The sequence below is a fragment of the Aythya ferina genome, assembly GCF_964211825.1.
Source record: "Aythya ferina genome assembly, chromosome: 7".
In the NCBI taxonomy this organism is placed as follows: domain Eukaryota; kingdom Metazoa; phylum Chordata; class Aves; order Anseriformes; family Anatidae; genus Aythya; species Aythya ferina.
Genome location: NC_140302.1, coordinates 4,504,168 through 4,522,606, shown reverse-complemented (window position 1 = coordinate 4,522,606; position 18,439 = coordinate 4,504,168). Strand labels below are relative to the sequence as shown.

Below are 18,439 nucleotides of genomic sequence, written 5' to 3'. Positions count from 1 at the left end.
TCTTGGGACCTTTCTGAGGCTGACTTAGTACAGAAACTGCAAAAAGATGATTGTGTTTTATCACTGTTGAGGTATTAGTGATGATGTGGCCTGTGTGGTGAGTTGGGTTCTGCAGATGGCTCTACAGACCATGGTCTTAAATGTTCTAAAAGCTTTTGGACAAACGCTACATTTCTTCTGCTCTCAAATTTATTGTACAGCATATACTAGCAAAAGTAAAGAATATTCATTTGAGGGCTGTGAATAATGCATTTTCTAAACAGCTGTGTTTTTTCTCTTTGTCCTAAAAATAAGGCAGTGACCATGCTGCTATCTGGGTCTTACATAAGACACAACCAACGAGCATTGCCACATGCTTTTCTTCATAGTAAATGACACAGATATGTGGGCACAATTTATAATTCTTATTGAAAAAAGATGTTAAACACGCCTAGGTACTTACTTCTTCCCTTCTTTTATTATAACATAGTTAATTGCTTTAATTCTGTTACTGCACAGGATTTTGAGGTTTAATTACCTCAGTTTTCTGTTTGATATTATTTGTATAACAAAGATTTAAGGGAATAATGCCTTTAGTATCTAAGATTAGCTTGTAAAGCATAATTTCCTCTATTTATAGTCCCATTGATGTGAAGCCTGTTAATGTTTTCAACTAGAAATTTAAAATAATCACTTTGCATTACAAATTTATAAATTTATTCATTAGACTCTATGTCTGTCCTTTTCTTCCCATTACTTTTACTTCTACGTGGCATATTCTGAATGAATGTTATGAAGATGTATTACTTGCAGGGAAGGTGAGGGGCCTGATGGGCTGGATAGACAGACTTGGAGAAGTGGAAACATGCTCTCTGTTCATCAAAGAGTTGGACACTCACTCAGTTTATGAGACTTGGATGCTTTGTCTCCCAGGATTTCAAACTCAGTCTCCAAGAGGAAGCTCTAATCTGCATTCTAATACAGCATTGTGGAAGTGGAGACGAGAGGGAAGTTCTGTCCTTGTTCTCTTTCTCTGTGTGTAAATAGTTAAACATCCACTAGAACAAGGACAGAGACCTAGGTGTTTGACCTAGTTCCTAGGCAGAAGAGTGGATTCTCCTTCTTTCTCAGCCTGTCCCTACCTCTTTTCTCCAGCACAAAGTGGAAGAAAGAATTCTAACAGCTTCCTCAGACAACCATAACCATTAGAGCTGAAATGCTATCTGAAAAGTCCTGCTAAAGGAGGGCCTGTTCCATGCTGCCTCAAATTCTTACTTTTTGTTCACTGAGCTGGAGAAGGCAAGAGAGGGACTCATGTCTCCTGGTCAGACAGCTGTTCTGAAAGGTGGGATTTCCAGATTTCTGTGCTGCTGCTAAAGAATAGTTAATGATTTGTGCAAGCTGGGACAGCACCAACCATTCACTGTACCCACTGGCATGGAGTCATGCGGTCCTTCTGGGAGTGAAGAGTTGTACATGTACGTTGGACTGTCTTGAGGCTAAGGAAGAAAATGGGTGAAGTCTCCCATATATTGGCATTTGTCCTAACCTCTTCCTGCAATTGTATAAATCAATCCTCATTTAGTGTATTACCTGTTTGAAAGAGCTGAGCAAATCTGACTTTAAGACATTTGGAATAACTGAACCACATTTTTTCCAGCATTTCCAGTGGTGATGAAATTTTACCTGGCAATCTAACATACTACCATCTGCATAAATGACAGGTATGGTGTTATTTCTAGTAAAAATGACAGCTTGTTTTTACATGCGCTTGATCAAAAGTGAAGCTAGAATCTTAGCAAAATTTTATCTGTATTTCTATGAAAACTTCGTGATTATCATAGCTGTAAAAGACTGAAAGCTAACGTGTTCTGTTCTCTGCAACAGCAAAATCACCAACTGCATTCTGATTCTAGATTTCTGTATTGTTGGTGATGAATGATGTGCTGGATGAAACAGAAGGAGTACATCTGGATTATTAGATACCATGCTGAGTGCATAATGCTGACACACAGGAAAATCTTGACTTGTAAGCTAAACACTTATCATATGGAAGTCAATGATAATAATAAATAGTGCACCAGGATGTAAGTCTATCATATTAATTACTGCACTTTATATAGTAATCTTAATCAATACCAGTACTTTAAGATATAGATCGTCATTTACAGCTTTTATTTTGGATGATCCCTACATGTTCTACAGATACTGTAGATGAGACCAAGTGCTGCAATTGAAATTTGGGATAACAGTAAGGAAAATGCTATGGAACACGTTTTATGAGAGGGAATTTTTGAAATAGTATGTAAAAATGCAAGGAAGCCAACACTTCAGGATTCTTATTGGATTCTGTGCTCCATTCATCTCATACAGAGGAGAGTTGCGTTTGTATTTATGAGAAAGTGAGTAAGAGGCTTTTTCCTCCCATTATAATAAACAATTTAATGCAAATGTGCAATATATAGGATGAATATGTCTCATTTTAAAAGTTGCGTGAACTACAAAAAGAAAAAACAGGACAAAATCTGCAGGTGTGAATCCACCTCTACAACGTATGACTCTCATGATGTTGATTGTTCTATAAATGGCAAAGCTATAGAAATTCTGAAAAATATTAAGCATTGCCAAGTCTTTAAATAATACTTCTTAAATAATTCACTGCTTTCACTGAGGAGAAAACTCAGACTTGAACATTTTCAGTGTTTTAAAGATTTTCAAATCAAGCTTTAGGTTTGGTGTCACACAGAATAGTAAATAAGTATATAAATAACTTTCTGTCAGCTGCTAACTTTGACGCTGGTGGTGATCGTTGTTTCTAAAGGGGTTATCATGCAGTTAACTCGAAAGACTGGTTGGTATTTCACAATAGTTCTCTAAATAGTTTGTCTTACTACCATAGCAAGTACAAATCGTAACACTTGTGATTCATCTGCAAAACATACTGCTTTGCCAGTTGTTTTGCTCAAAAGTGCTGTGGCAGTGTGATCTGTCAGAAGGAAGGGTCAAGAGCAAAATTTAAAAAACAGGTATTACACTGCAGTTGTCCACAGAGGGTAATTTATTCCAGAAATCCCATGGCTTTTTGCTTATCTTTGCATGTTCTATGTCAGAAGGGCTAACAAATGTGAAAAGTTTCCTTATTGATGACAGATCAGGATAAACCATTATTTGCTGCGTTAAGCATGAGCTGGCAGGATGACGATGGAGGGCTCCATGGTCAAGGTGAGAGCAGAATAATCGCCTGCAGGCAGAACAGCTACCTAGCAGTCCTTAGGGCACTCTACAAGGGTGGACGAACCTGACTTACAGTGATATTAACCTCAAAATATTTTTATTCCTTCTTTGATTTTGTAAACACTGCCCAGACTGGTGGATTTATTGATTCCAGTTAAGAATGAACTGATATGTTTTAACTTCAGCTTTGTAGAAGGCTTGTTGTTTTCCTAAATTCTAATAATGACAGCCCTAAACTTAGTGTCTGCCAGTAACAGCTACCAAAACTTCTTTGTTAAGTACTTGCCTAACAACTTCCTGACAATTCATATGTATCAGGAGATTTGGAAAAATATTTAATGCTAAAAAATGAAAAATGTATTTTAGTTCAATCAAAGTGAAAGCAGAAACCTTTTTGTTACAGTTTGATTACCTTCCTCCTTAGTTTGGGTTAGAAACATGCAGTGTCTGAATGTGTGTGCATGCAGTGAGTTGAGCAGCTTGTAAACTAAAAAATGAAATCCTGTGTGCAGAACGTTATGTGAGAAGAAAAAAGTTTTGCATTCCTACCATTCTCTAATTGAGATTATCAGAAATGAAAATTGCTACACAGTCACAAAGCAAAACCTCTACAGCTGCATCCCTTTGGACTTCCTATTTAAAGCTCCAGTTTGCTATTCCAAAGCAGTACTTAGCAAAACGCTTACTCTGCAGAGTAGTGTAGCTGCTCAACCATGCAAACACCTTTTGTGCCACAAGTCATAATACATGCCTTGTTCACAAGTGAAATTTATTTTAATGACACTTGTTTTTCTTACCTGCTGACTACTTTGTTGATTAATATCCTCTCTGAAATGTAGTTTTCTTTCCAGGTCCTTCACAAGTGCAGCTTTATTTTCCCGAATAGAATCATCTGTTGCTAATGGCAGAGGCTTCAGATTTTTCTTTGTTAATCCCTGGGTTGAGCTATTAAAAGAAAATTCTCACACTAACATGCAGCAACCAGTACAGATATTTATATATACAGTCACCTGTGATATAATATGTTAAGCTTCAGTTGTCTGGAAGAACTTATTATTTATTTACATAGAAGCCAAAGCACAATATAGGATTTGTTTTTTTTGGTACTATTTTTATGATTCATCCCATTCCTATTAATGCCATCAGGCATTAAAGATGCACGTCTTAAAGAGAATAAGCACTATAATACTGAATAAAATTCTAAGTTCCATTTATACTTATCCTAGAATAATGATGTTGCAATGGATGCTGAAGAGATGTGCAGAGGTATTACTGTAGGTGTACAATTAGTGCATTTTATTGTATCAGGCAATAATTTAGAAAGTTAATGCGATTTCTTACTGATCTTTATCTTACAACTTCAGTGATTACTTATTCTTCCTATAATCCTTCATTTTTCTCACCCTTTTATAACACCTAACATCAACATCTCTCTTTATTTATAGATTTAGTGTGTTTTATTTATCAGGGTTTGAGAACAGTTTTTAAATAATATCAGGGGACTGCACAAATGCATTGCTGAAACACAACAGCTACACAATATTAGAGAGAGTGCAGTGTTCCAGTAGCTTCCCAGTAGTTGGGATCCTAATAACAGGGGTCTAGGTAAAAGGCATAACTGACCGTTGCTGTGCAAGATACCTGCCTTGTGGAGTGCCCTGCAGGCACAGTGACCTTTCAGCTCCGAGTCTCCGCACGATACGCTCTGGTTATGTGAGAACTCAGCTCACAGGGGAATGGTGAAATGTAAAAGACAGTATCTAACTGCCCCAGCTGGTAGGCATAGTGTAAGGATTTATTTGATAATGCCTTCATAATGGTTTATTTGGTATGACAGTTAGAAAAAGTGAAGCACCTTGCAAACATTAAAAGTTATTAGTACAAATTAACTGGGCTTGAGCATTTGTGCACCAGCTCTGAATGGGAGGAAGGGTAGTGGATGTGCAGTTGCATTTGATTTGTGCTTTCTGGTGCAACTTTATGGAAGCAGGATGAAGGCTTGAGTTGGGTATAGTTAAAACCTTCACTGTGAACCTGCTAACTTTATTTTATAAGGCCTGCTCACGATGCTAGGGCCTTGAAGTACCCCAGGCATGTGCCACAGGGTAGCTGTAATTACCTGCCTGTGCTGGGCAATCAGGAAGTCTGGGAGCAGAGGTGCAATAATGGATCAAAGGCAAGAATTCCCTGCCAGAGTGGTGAATGCTCTGTATGCAGGGACACTTTCTCTGTTACAATTACAGGTCGGTGGATGTACTATCAGCAAGGTAAATAGGAGCTTGGAACTTACTGATGGCTATCACTACTTTGAAGTGTAGCATCGGTAAAAGGGGGAAATATTCCTTACTTTGTGCAGAATTTGGAGTGCTGCAGATAAAGAGTTTTATCAATCTACTGGTGCAATTTCTTACTGATGAACACATGCTAACACAGGTTACCAGACTACCATGCTAACGCAGGTTTCAGTGTCTGCAAAAGGGATATTAATTTCAAGTCTTCTAGTGAAAAGGGAACTCATAAGGCCACAACCTTTCTCGTACATCATCGTCCTGATTTGCTTGTGTGGTGGTAGCCATTTTGCCACAGAAATCATTCTGGCTGTGAATTAAAAGATTTCTGTGCAAGCCATTAACTCGCCTGAGATTTTCTAGGAGACTTTAAATACAGAAAGTATTGCAATCAGAAAAATACCTTTCCACAATTTATTTCTTCAAATTATTTGGCCTAAGAAATTAAGAAATAACATATTATGAGGTGTGATAGGTAAGAAGGTTTTTATAGCTCATATAGGCAAAAGGGCTTTTAGGCAAATGGTCCTTTATAGCTCATATAGGCAGATGGCTTATCCTGCGAGCTCATGGTGAAATCTCTTTTCTCCCACGAGAACAGTTCTGTGAATCTCTGACTGAACCCTCATATTCTTGTCTGTGTCTGTTTGGAAACTCCCATTTCTCTATCCTGAGTTTATCTTACCCTTAAGAGAGAAGATAAATAAAATGCATAACTGTAACCTTTACTTTTTTTTTTTTTTTTCCTTATAGAAGTAGTTTTCTCTTCCTTTCTTATATGAATATAAAGATAAAGTGACCAGAATATGAGTGACTCACTTTTCTATTATATGAATGATTTGCATTCTAGGAAAATCTCCACTGAACACTTGAACAAAAATACATCTTAGTTTCCTTTACAAGTATTTCACGTCCCTGCTTCTGCACATACAGTTCGTGCTACTTACGTGACTGGTGTACTTTTGGGCAGCCCCATAGCATTGGTTGATGGTGCAGAAGGAAGTGAAGGAAGAACAGCGCTAAGGAAAGCTACTGGATTTGGAATTCGGCCAGTTGGGGAGACAGGAGTAGGAGTCACACTCTGTGGCTGAAATTGTTTTACACTGGATGTAGACAGTGTTAACGGAGGCACTGTGGATTCTTTTGGGCTTGGTAGAGACTGATCACTTTTGCTGGTAAATGCTGCTGATGGCCTTGATGGTGTAGGTGGAGGATTTGCCGTGACATTTTCCTTGTTATTTGTTCTTTGAGTTCCTTGAGAGACACTGCTGTATATTGTCACCGAGGAGCTAGAAGAGGAAATGGTAGGCGGTGGGGTCTGTGACGACAGGAACTGCTTAGGTCGGGTATAGTTGAATGCTTGTGAAGCAGAGGCTTTGCTTTGTTTGTACGTGGTTGAGGTGGATTGTTGATTGAATGAAGTAGCAGAATTCAATAAAGCTGTGTTGAATGACAGCTCTCTTGTAGATGTCTGATGCACAAGCTGTTGCTCAAGCAAGACTTGGTTATGGAGCTGTTTTAACTGGGTCTGATCACTGCACACAAAACAAAGATAAACAAGATTGGTCATGAGCCTGGTTAAAGCCCTGAATATGCTGGCTGATTATGTTTCCATATGTGAATGGCGAGAGAAAAGACCTATGGCCTGTGATAGAGTGAGAGGTAGGGAAAGCTGCTAAATGACATATTCTCTAACCTTATGAGAAGAGCATAATATTAGTTGGCTACAAAAATAAGCTTTTCCTTCCTCTGCCCTTCCTTGGAAGAGTCATGATAAAAGCTTTTGGACTGAAAATTATTTGATTGAAGATGATTCTTGCATTTTAACGCATAAAAGATAAATAAAAATTTTACTTGAAAATATTTAAGGGATAACATCGTCAAGTTCTGCTCTGTGTCACCTTAGTACATCTCTACTTGTGTAATAAAGAGTAGGACTGGGTTTGTCGAAATGAGAATTTGCAAGCCAGAGTGCAGTTATTCACCTTCTGTTAAAGTGAGCTCTGAAACCAGCATTCTGGCTGATAGAACTTGGCAATAATCCACCAAAAGAGACACCACCAATGTAGTTTAGGTGGCACTGACATTTGGTGACAGGTAATAGTGCGTCTTTCAGAGAGTATTTGCACCTCATGAAATTGTTATTTCTTAGATGCTCTCTATTGTATGTGTCTTCAGAGCTTTTTTACTTTGCAGTCAAGAAAAACTATTTTATATTGTCAAGTGATCTATTTTGTTATTGCATATATGGAAATACAGGCTAGCTTTTCTCCTTACAAAAACAGAAACAACATACAGGATTTGGAAAATTATCATGTAATAATTTGCCCAGCATTAAATAAATATCATCAAAAAATTAAAAATGTAGAAGTGGAAACACAATGGTACTGGTAAACCAAATACAAGAAGTTAAGTGAATTTATTTAAAGGAATTACTCTTTCTATAATTTACTAAACAAAAATCCCATTAAAGGTAGATTAAGTTAGCAATTTCAAGCTTTTGAAAATTACAGAGTTAAAGAACTAGAAGTTGTGCAATCCTGATTTTATCTCCTTCATATGCATCTGCACAATAATGTACTCCTGTGTAACATTTTTTAGATTTTTGGAGAGAAATCCCGGTTTATGCAAGCAGTGATGCGAGCTGTGGGCAGCTTAAAGTCTGCTTCTACTCATCCCTTAAATATAGCTGTAAAAGTCAATAGGGCTGTGTGTCTGGGCTTCAAAAATAAATAAATAAAAGTAACACTGCTCCAAGTTCTTCCTCTCCTGCATGGTATGCAAGTTCTGTTTTCTCGCTTGTAATGTTTATCCTATGAAATTACATCCCCGCTTAAGGATATCAGTGAATTATTTTATAAAAGTCCTTCCTGAACCGTTAGTTAAAGCTGCTGCCTATTTAAGAAGTGAAATGAAGGACTCTGTGTGTGCTTTTTGTTAAACTAGATTTTAGAGGTTCCAAAAATACTGAAAAGATATTTCTTAATAAACTGCAATGTGCATTCCAGAAATCATTATGACAGAAAATTACACTACTCCTTAAACTTCCCCCTTGGACTCACAGTGCACTAATCATGCAGGTGCTCTTTAGTTTATGTGGTTTCACATTATCAAACACTTGCAAGTATTTTTTCTGTTTTAGGAGGAATTATGTTTGTGAGATATAAAATCATGAGGCATGGCCTTTGGGACTACAGTTGTTGGCCCATACTGTGTGCAAGACGAGTACGTCTGCTTTTGGCAAAACTGCATAATGAGAATTGAATGAGATATATTGGAAGAACCTGGTTTTATTTTGCCTGCACAAAAGCAATGTTATTCATCTGTTATTTGCAGTAGAAGACGTGGAATTAAATAAAATTTAAAAGGGAAAATATTTTCCTTTGGAGCACACTTTTCTCAAGAGACATATACAGAAAAATATCTCTGTCTCTTTAGAAAGTGCTTTCTAAGGCTTAGTTGGTTAATTAGGCCAGCACCGTGTGATACTGTCTTTTTGTTCCATGTTTATGTTTTTGTCTCTACAGTGTCCTGGTCTATGAACAGACATGTGATAAAGCAGATACAAAATAATAGCATTCATGCTCCTGAGACTTAGAATACCTTTTACTTACAGCTTTGGTTTAGCCAATACTGGAGGGGGTTCCTTGGATGGTGATGTTGGCTCTGGTACTTTCACTGGCTGTCCGTTTATCCTGTCCTGGAAGTAGTTGGGTCTGCTTTGGTTTGTGGTGCCGAGTCCATCCTCTGGTGGTGAGTCACTTTCTTTGTCGTCTTCAGGCAGCTTGAAGTGCACACGGAGACCTATCTTGGAACTCGATCTGGGTTCGTTGTGGTTCACAAGAACACCTTCAAGTTTAGGTTTGGGGGGTTGATTGACACGTTGGGAAGGAACATGTGGGGGAGACTGATGTTCAGCAGCAACTAAGTTGATTGAGCTCATTGTGTGAAGGGCAGCAGCGTTACTACTGTCTTCAGATGCTGAAATAACAAATACCAAAGTTTTGATGATACATAAATACCATAAATTATAGTGAAATGAAATCAGAAAAGATACATTTGGAAAAACCTTCTCTAATGTCCTGGCCAGCTGTTGGAATGAGTGATTTCACCTCATTTGTTTACCAACAAACTCCCTTAACAAAATAATATTGTAAAAAGGGAAAGATGGGAGGAACAGCCACAGCCCTGGTTTGAAAGATCCAGTAGTGGTCTACAGCCATGAATTCCACCAGCATCTTTGCAATACAAACTTTCTTTTCAGAGGGTTCTCATGCTTTTTAGTTGTTCAGAGCACTGCCAGGACTTGAGCTGAATTGGAGTCCCCAGCGTGCTATGCTTTTACATACAGGTTCTTCACTCACCTGCCTCCTTAGTGCCTTGGCAGCATAAATCACGTAGGCAGTATGAAAGAATCTGTTTTGGGGGTTCCTATTTTGGGTTCTGCACTAAAGGTTTATTAAAGAGCAAAGTAGGCAGTCCATGGAGGTTCCACAAATGGCTATTGCCCAATTCTTGAAGTCAGCAAGAGTCTTGTTTTAGGAAGGGCTGTGTGGGATTCATTCCCTAACGTTGCTTGCTGCTTCATGTTTCTAACTGGGGAAAGACACTTTGAAAAGACATAGCAATCTGTAAGTTTGATAAGCAGCCTGGAGCACACAGCACATCAGCCTTCCCTGCTTGTATTTACTAGCCAGCAAAGGACTCAAACAGTCTCTTACCTTTGACAGTTAGACGAGCTATACTAGATACTGTGCCATATTTATTGCTTGCAGTACAGGTGAAACTGCCAGAGTCTTCTGAAAATACTTCAGCAATAACCAGAGTACAGATTTCCTCTGCAAAGCATCAGAGCAGTATTATTACTTGAAATGAGCACACATTGAACAAACACACAAAGCCTCGACTACACTAGGGGACGTTTCCTTAAGGTTTTCCATCTTGCTCCGTTTGATTTTATTTTCATCTGTATTATCAATTTTCGCAGCCTTTGTGTGCAGCAGCTGTTATCAGCATTGTGTGCAGCAACTGGTACCCTCTGTGCTCCAGCATGCCCAACAAAAGTGAAGAACAGGTGGCAGCAGTGTTTGGAAAACATTAGAGAATGTCCTCCCAATCACATGAAGTACAGACTTTCTTTATGAAGAGCTTAATATTGAATCTGGAGAACTAAAATGCACTCTGTACACACAAGTCACTAATATATATATATTTATCTCTTTGCAGATTGAAAGGTTAGTTATAATTAACTGGGAATAATTCAAGTAGAGACACTGTAAGGTGAAGAAGTGCAAAATACATACTTTTAGGCCAGCATTTTTCAAAAATACTACTACAGATCACCAGATAGATGGGATCATGCTAATTGTGCTTATAGGAATTTGCCTTTTCTCTTTGCAAAGAAGACTCATGTTGGCATGAAAAAATGTTAGTGCAAAACTGTAGCAACAGAAATGAAATTCTGTCTTGAAAAGTCAGTCTGGGGTTATGACATTCATCCCCAGTCTGTGTCTGATGTCCAGGCAGCAGTACCAGCTGATAATAACCGTGGTGGTAGGATTTTACAACTTTTTTTGGTCAGGTATATGGAATGGGGAGGGTGGGTAACATCTAAAGGGTACTGAAACACAGGCTGATAGCGTTTCTTCAGTTAATAGCCAGTGACTGTTTTGCTACCATTTTGCAAGAAACTTTCTTAAAAAAAATCACTGGATTAATATTTCATGATAGCTCTTATAGAAGACCATACAACATTTAAATGCAATTGTTTCATGTCATCACTGTGGAGAATCTAGCAGCAACAGAGATTATTTGCTAACAACCATAGGAGAATCATAGTTTATTATAGTAGTAGGATTATAGAACTAGTTTAAGGCATTAGAGTATCTAGTTTATAGTACTTGGATTTGCCAACCACTGCATGCGTGGAAATCCAGATTCCTTCTGAATGAGCAGCAGGTGATGAGGCAGTGACAACTGCACCCGACTGATTACCCTCTGAAAACTGCTTCACATTACTCAGCAGTGATGCCACTGGACACTAAAGGAATGGCATCGGTGGGTTCTGGTAGAAGCTCCGCTTATTCATTCCTAAGTCTAAGAGAAAGACATTGCAGAGAGGGGGGAAATCCTATAGATTTTGGAAGAATCTCTTTCAAGATACTTTTTGGGGTAAAACGCTTTTAATATGAAAAGGACAAAAGTTACAGAAGTCTATATTTCATAAGAATTGATACTCCTTTGGTTATTTTCTGTCTAAAGAGGGGCTGCTTTATTTTTTGATAGCGAAGAGCATAACGGAGAGGGTGATGGTCTCATGGAGAAGTAATCAAAATCGATGAGGTTCCTTTGCTCCAATCAATCAGAGTAGCCTGCATTCTCCTCTGACTTGAAATTAACAAATCCAGCCACTTTTATAGGATTTGCTGATATCAGGGGTGGAACACCTGATGTGATACTCTCATATTACACTGGTAGGGAGCAAAGGGAATGGCTGACATGGCTAAACATCTGATGCAATGTTCCCTAACTGGTGAACTAGATAAAAATAGTTCAGTCCTGCATCATCTGGTGTACTTCTGATCTTCAGATATAGGGAACCCTCATATGTTAATTTTGTTAATCTTCAGCTTTGTAAAAAGTTGACAGATCCTGAGTTAGAACTGGGACAAAGCAGAATGGAAACATTATTTTCTTGAAGTGATAAAATTCATTTAAGTTACGTGTTTATGGAACATTCGACCATTCTAGAAATGCCTCTCACTTATAACTATAGAACATGGGGAAATTAAAAATTGCCTTAATTAAACTGTGGAGTTTAAATAGTTGATATATTTTGAGGTTAAACCACCGTATTTGTATAAACAAAAAAAAAAAAAAAAAGATGAACTTTTTGATGATCCTCACCTGGTTCAGCCATAGATCGTGGTTCTAAAGGAAAGAAAAGCAGAATTAGCAGATGGAATATGTTTACTTTTGCTTTTTTTTTTTTTTTTTTTTTTTTCTTGAACACTTACTATAAAGCTTAATCTTCTCTATATGATAGGATATTCCCTTTGATGCAGTTTTCTGTTTAAAGGGTAGTGGAGACAGCCAAGCACTGTGCTCAATGGTATGTCAAATCCACTGAACATTATGGACACCTTTGACCACTTACAAATAGGAAATAAATTATTCAAGGAGTTTTCTGCAATCTTAATATTACTTCAGTGTGTATTTAAGACAATTTCTGAAACTATTCCACACATGAAATCAAGTTATGATAAAAAATATCTTTCATTCACGTTTGATTTAGTGTGATATTTAAGGAATTTCTGTTGAGTTTTAGCAGTTTTAGCTGTCCAGTGGCATGAAAGCCACAGACATTTCAACTGCATTAGAAAAGGGAAGTAAAAGTATGTTTTCAACCCATCATGTATCATGTGCACACACATGTATATGTGAGCGTGCAAGAGTCATGCTATAATGTAACATGTATAAATCCAGTTACTTTTGTGGAGAGGTAAGCCATCACTGTCCATAAGCACTACTATAACCATAAGCACAGTCACTTAAGGAAAAGATGGGGCACTTTACAGGCGATGGAACTCTACATAAATGGTGCAGAAAGAAAAACAATCAGCAGAAGTAAGACTAAGAAAAGGACATTGCAGTGACAATGGGATCAAAGCAGAAGGCAAAACAATACAACAGTCTGGGGAATCTCAGACACATACTACCTCTGAGTATGCTGTTCAATTCATCTCCCGTTTTGGCTTCTGTGATCCAGATTTATTGCTGTAAATAAGGCTTATATAGTTCTTACCATTCTAATAAGAAACTTAAAGTGTTATATACTTAAAACTGCTATATTAGCAGTTTTGTTGCTTGCCTATATTTTATATTTGCAACATTTCCACACAAGAAACTTACTTTTCTGTAATATCCGAAAATCTGGAGAATCTTCTATCAATGTTCCTTCTCTGTACCATTCAACCTTTGGGGACGGAGCTCCTTTCACCCGACATTCAAATACTACAAGCTGCCCCTCAGAAGCTGAGATGTCCTGTAACATCTAATAGAGAAAATGTATAAACACAATCAGTAAATGTTTTATTGATCTGGAAGTAATATTGATTTCAGAAAGATTTCATACAGTCATTCGAGTCCTTGAATGCCTTAAGAAAGGCATTTTTTTCCCTTTCATAGCTAGAAAGTTTTAATTATCTCTCCAAACAATTAATTGGCCTCTTTTCTTATGAAATACGTCATGAAACAAGTTACCTTTGTAAATACAGGAGCAGCAACTATAGGTCTTCCATCCAATCCTTGCAAATAGTTAGTGGGGCTTTGAGCCTGTGGGTTGCAAAACATCACATGGTGTTTAAGTGAATATAGGCTGTTTTTTCACATGCAGGAGAAACATGGTACATCCCTTACATGCTAATTAAATACTTTGAAAATTGAAAGGCTCAGGCACCCCCATTCTTGGCTGTTAAATGGAGAGAGCTTCCTGTAAAAATTTTACTCTAGATTAAATAATATCTGGGACTGAAGAGTGAAAAATATACTGGGCTTAAAAAGCATTGCTATTACAGAACTATAGACTAAAGAATCATTTGGGTGCTGTATACTAGACGCAAAGAAAGTATAGGTTCTGAACAGACATGGATACCTGGCTTTGTGTCAGATTGCAAGGCAAATCATTGCATGATCATCTGAGTGAGTGTAAAACGTGCTTTATGCTCATGGAATGACACAAAAGAGATTTTGGTTGGTGAAGTCTAGAGCAAAATATTAAGTGCAGTGAATAAACGTTGCTCCATTGCTGATTACTGGAAAACTTCCTTATATAGCTTGGTTAATAGAGTTTTTCTCTTTAGCCAAAATAGAAGTTGCCCCAGAACATCAGAACTAGGGATCTGGTATCTCAGGAGAACATAGACAAATTCTATAGATGTTGTCTGAGAAGTCAAGAAGCTTGAAAGTGGTAATAAGCTTCTGAGATAGCTGTCAGATTTGACTTAGGCAACCTCTGTCAAAAAGTATTACAAAGGCTTAGTTCTTTTCTCTTCGCAGTCAAAAGTAAACCTGCATTACTTCATCTATTCAGTATCTGTTTACTGGTTACCACCCTAGTGTTAAACATTGTAAAGGCAGTGTAAAGGGAATTCAACTTTTTAGCTTTATTTTTATGTAAATGTTGCTATTCTTTCCTAATAAGAAAGAATTCACAGTTATGATTATTCTGATACTTTGCAACAAACAGATCTATAAATGCACGCTAACATTAATTAGCAATCCTTTAGTATGGATACTAAAAGGATAGCATGGTAAATAAACATAACTACATATAAAGTAAACAGAGCCGTGAAATGATTTAGCTGGAAGTAACTCTCATTAAAAGAAAATTATCTGAAGCAGGTTCTGTAGGAGAGGGCGAGGAGAAAGGTATAGGCTGCCACTATGGAAGTGAGCGAGTCAGTCTGCAATGTAAGACGCCAGTGAGTTGACTTACGCATCCAAGTGCCCTTCATGGCATGCAGCGTCTGACCTGCTGGAGCGCACAGGCTCCCACCACTGGCCAAGCTAGCGGCAGCTGCTCCTTCTGCTCATTGCCGCAGAGATGCCTGTAACCCGGGGATGAAAGCTTCCCTTCCCTCTGCCAGGTGCTAAAGGTTAGCTGGCAGGCAGGACATCTCTTCTGCGTATGCAATTACTGTGTGGCTGTAAGGTTCAGAGCTGAAGTACAACAGCAATGTAAAAACTAGAAAATGTTGGGATTCTGAGTCAAAAGCTGTAGAAGAACCCATTTTAAATGCTTTCTTTTCATTCTTGAAATATAACATATCATCCCCACTACCTGAGTAACTGGCGTAGACACAGGCTGGACAGGTACAGACACAGGCTGAACCACAGCTGAGGGTGCATTGGAGGTTTCTTGGTGCTTGGTTGCAGCTCTAGTAGCAGGAGATGCTGCCTTCAGGGAGGTGTCAGCTGGCTTTGCATTGCTGTGAAATATTAACCAAAAAGAAGTTCTCTTAACTGGAAGCTAGAGCTATAAGTGTGTCCTTTAGTTACGTCTGTCACAGCTACGTGCCAAACCTAGCCTCACTTCTGGGATTGGATTCTAATTAGTTTAACCTGATATGTACTACCAAGTAAACTTTGATTTGTAAGAATCAGCCTGCATATCTTGCCACTGTAAGCTCTCTTATCTAGTTCAATTATACCAAATGCAATAAAATGGCCTGGGTTAACCCTGTTGTGGCTTGAAAGGTGTTGCTATCAGCTGTGAGCAGCATGAGAGGACAATGTTAGTTTCTCTTGTACTGTTCCTTGTGTTTGTGTGCAGATTGGAGCTCACAGGATAGTAAAAATACAATGGTCCACGGTATTGTATAAAAAAAATGGTATTCGTGTCTTAAAAGAAAATGAAATTTGTCATGAATATAACCCTCACTAATAAATAATGGAGAAAAAACTGCATAATGGGGAGAAATGGGGAAAGTGTGCATAAGTCTATCTATCTAATTCAAATTTACACTTTATAAAGCACTGGTTGCATTTGGGATTGAATTAATGCATGCAAAGGAGCTCAAACAAAACAGTGACTTATGCCCATCAATTCAGTTTACTCCAGTTCCTATGTATTAATTTTCATGTCTGAAGTCTGAATAATCTGTGTATAGCTGTCTTCTGTCAAAGACTTTATGACATACTGGATTTTCTTGAGATAAATTTTACTACAGTTTTTCCAAGTCAGACACTTAATTGACCATTTAACTTGTATGTAGTCAAATAGCATGTTTTAGTAGATTTATTTAGTATTTTAATGTAGAATATTTCTTCGTATGTTTATATTTAATAATAGTTTCAGTGCATAAGCTAAAGTTTGTTGTTCCATATTATTTGTAAAACAAACAAAACACCAACAACCCAAAAATCCAAACAAACCCCAAACAAAAGCCAACATTTTGCAAGCTGCAAAATATTAATGGAATTAATAAATTCCATTATATATAAATTGAAATGTCTACACTTGCGGCTTCTTTAGCTATAAGAAAAAAGGAAGATAAAACATTTTAAACTTACTGATCCATTTCGTCTTTGATGGTTTCACCTTCAGAGTCAGAAGAAGAGACTCCTATGAAAATCCAAAAAGAAAAAAAAAAAGTGAAGTGGTTTTAGGAGAATTTTATCTAAGAATCATATTTATCATCTTTATTAAGATTTCCTCTAGAGCATTGGAAGGATGCTGTATAAGGATATTGACAAAACAAAAGATCACATTGCAATGGAAGTGAACCCTCCTGTTCATTACAGACTGTGTAAGACACAGAACTGCTCTTGACATAAGGCAGATTTAGGATGATGTGCAAATGAAATGAGGAAAACAGCATCCATGAGTGAATGCATACCTGAGCACTCCTCGGGTTCTCTTTAAAATGCCACTAGTATGATTTAATATTTAATTGCTGTTGTGGATCAGATAAGAGCTTCTTTTCTCAGATACCTGATAATAACATTTTTAAAAAGGGGGGATAAAAGGAGAGAGACACCTGGAATCATAGCTATTATTCATAAACTAGTGCCTCGTAACACAGTTTGGAGAAGGCATCAGCTCGGTTTACTAACAGCTGTCTTCCTGAGACATTTTACACTTCTGATTCAGCCTTCACTGCTTTTGGAATTTGCATTTTCTCTGCAGTTTCTGCCAGTGAGCATCTCCACAAGCCATGGCTTCCATCCAACATCGTCTGAGTTAGGTAAAAGCAGGCCTTGGCCCCAGTCTCAAGAACTTGTAAAGCCCTGCCAAGCACAGACATCTCCCATTAATGCCAGGTGCAGTGCTGATACTAAAAAAGGATTCGTCCTTTCACTGTCAGATTAGAGATGTGAAAGAAGTATAACAGTAGAGCAGAAGTACCCTTGTATGAAGTGCGGTAGGTGCTTTAATTTATGAATGGTCACACTGTTGTCAGTGATGTTACGCATAGTGTGCTATTTCCCTGCCTGAGAAATTAAAAAAGACAAAAGGAGTAAAAAAGATTCTGTGTTTATATTAAATTTATAATCCTGTTAACACAATGATGAATGCAATCTAAAACCTTACCAAAAACAGTGTTAAAAAATATGATATATAAACTTCTCTTAAGCCAAGTAGGATATACTAGATAACATAAGGAGAAAGAAGATAGACTGAAATCTGCAGGTATGTATTTTGTTTTATTTACAGCATCTATTCTGCAAGTAAAAGATCAAATTGCTGATATGTACCTATTCATTTCAGTTATGAAGTCCCAATAATTGGTTAAGATCAAGCTACTTTTAAATTTCTCTGGTGGAAAAAGACCAGCTCTGACAAGACATTCCATCTATACTAAAGACTCTAGGGAAAAGGGTCTAATAAGAATTAGACACAAAGTTGAAGTTTCTTTTATTTATATAGAGTAACCACAGGCAAAAAATATAGGTGGCATCAGAATTTCAGTATTTTTCAACTTTGATCTTGCAATCAGATAGATAAAATCTATGGGAAGCAACACATTAAAATGATACATAAAAAGCAGTCACTTCTGTGAAGGTATTTTACAGAGAAATAATAAAATTGTTAGTAGTGACTGAAACAGTTGACTTCCTGCTACATGTTTTTTGTGACAAATCTAGTAAGTAGGTAACATACACAATATATAATTGCATCTTAATCCTGTGTTGCTAGTTTCACCCACCAATTTCTGCAACAATTCTAACATTACCTTCTATGTAAATCTCCGCAGAGGTGGAGTCTGTTCCATAGATGTTTGAAGCAAAGCACGAGTAACGGCCTGTATCCTCCTCAAAAGCTTCAACAATAACCAACGAGTGTCGATCACCTGTCTGGATAATTTGAATGTCTGGTGAGTTTTCAAGCTCCTTCCCTTCACAGTACCACCTGCAAGGTAAAAAAATATGGTTTG

At 37.6% G+C, this 18,439-nt stretch overlaps 1 protein-coding gene and 1 long non-coding RNA gene across 3 annotated transcripts in view; one reads left to right on the top strand and one right to left on the bottom strand.

Moving 5' to 3' along the window:
- The window catches only part of MYPN (myopalladin), a 57,860-nt gene that overhangs the window by 18,569 nt on the left and 20,852 nt on the right, over window positions 1-18,439 (bottom strand). For both annotated transcript variants that reach the window (XM_084524977.1, XM_084524978.1), the window contains exons 3-12: window positions 18,239-18,414; window positions 16,575-16,626; window positions 15,343-15,490; window positions 13,764-13,835; window positions 13,413-13,554; window positions 12,408-12,431; window positions 10,223-10,339; window positions 9,116-9,482; window positions 6,449-7,036; window positions 4,011-4,158 (exon numbers count right to left, since the gene is read on the bottom strand). In XM_084524977.1, coding sequence (XP_084381103.1) covers window positions 4,011-4,158; window positions 6,449-7,036; window positions 9,116-9,482; window positions 10,223-10,339; window positions 12,408-12,431; window positions 13,413-13,554; window positions 13,764-13,835; window positions 15,343-15,490; window positions 16,575-16,626; window positions 18,239-18,414 — 1,834 coding nt within the window. The remainder of the gene's footprint in view (window positions 1-4,010; window positions 4,159-6,448; window positions 7,037-9,115; window positions 9,483-10,222; window positions 10,340-12,407; window positions 12,432-13,412; window positions 13,555-13,763; window positions 13,836-15,342; window positions 15,491-16,574; window positions 16,627-18,238; window positions 18,415-18,439) is intronic.
- LOC311439379 overlaps window positions 1,237-18,439 on the top strand; it is a 54,050-nt gene continuing 36,847 nt past the window's right edge. The window contains exons 1-2 of the long non-coding RNA XR_014694694.1: window positions 1,237-1,703; window positions 18,260-18,379. This is a non-coding gene — a long non-coding RNA (uncharacterized lncRNA). The remainder of the gene's footprint in view (window positions 1,704-18,259; window positions 18,380-18,439) is intronic.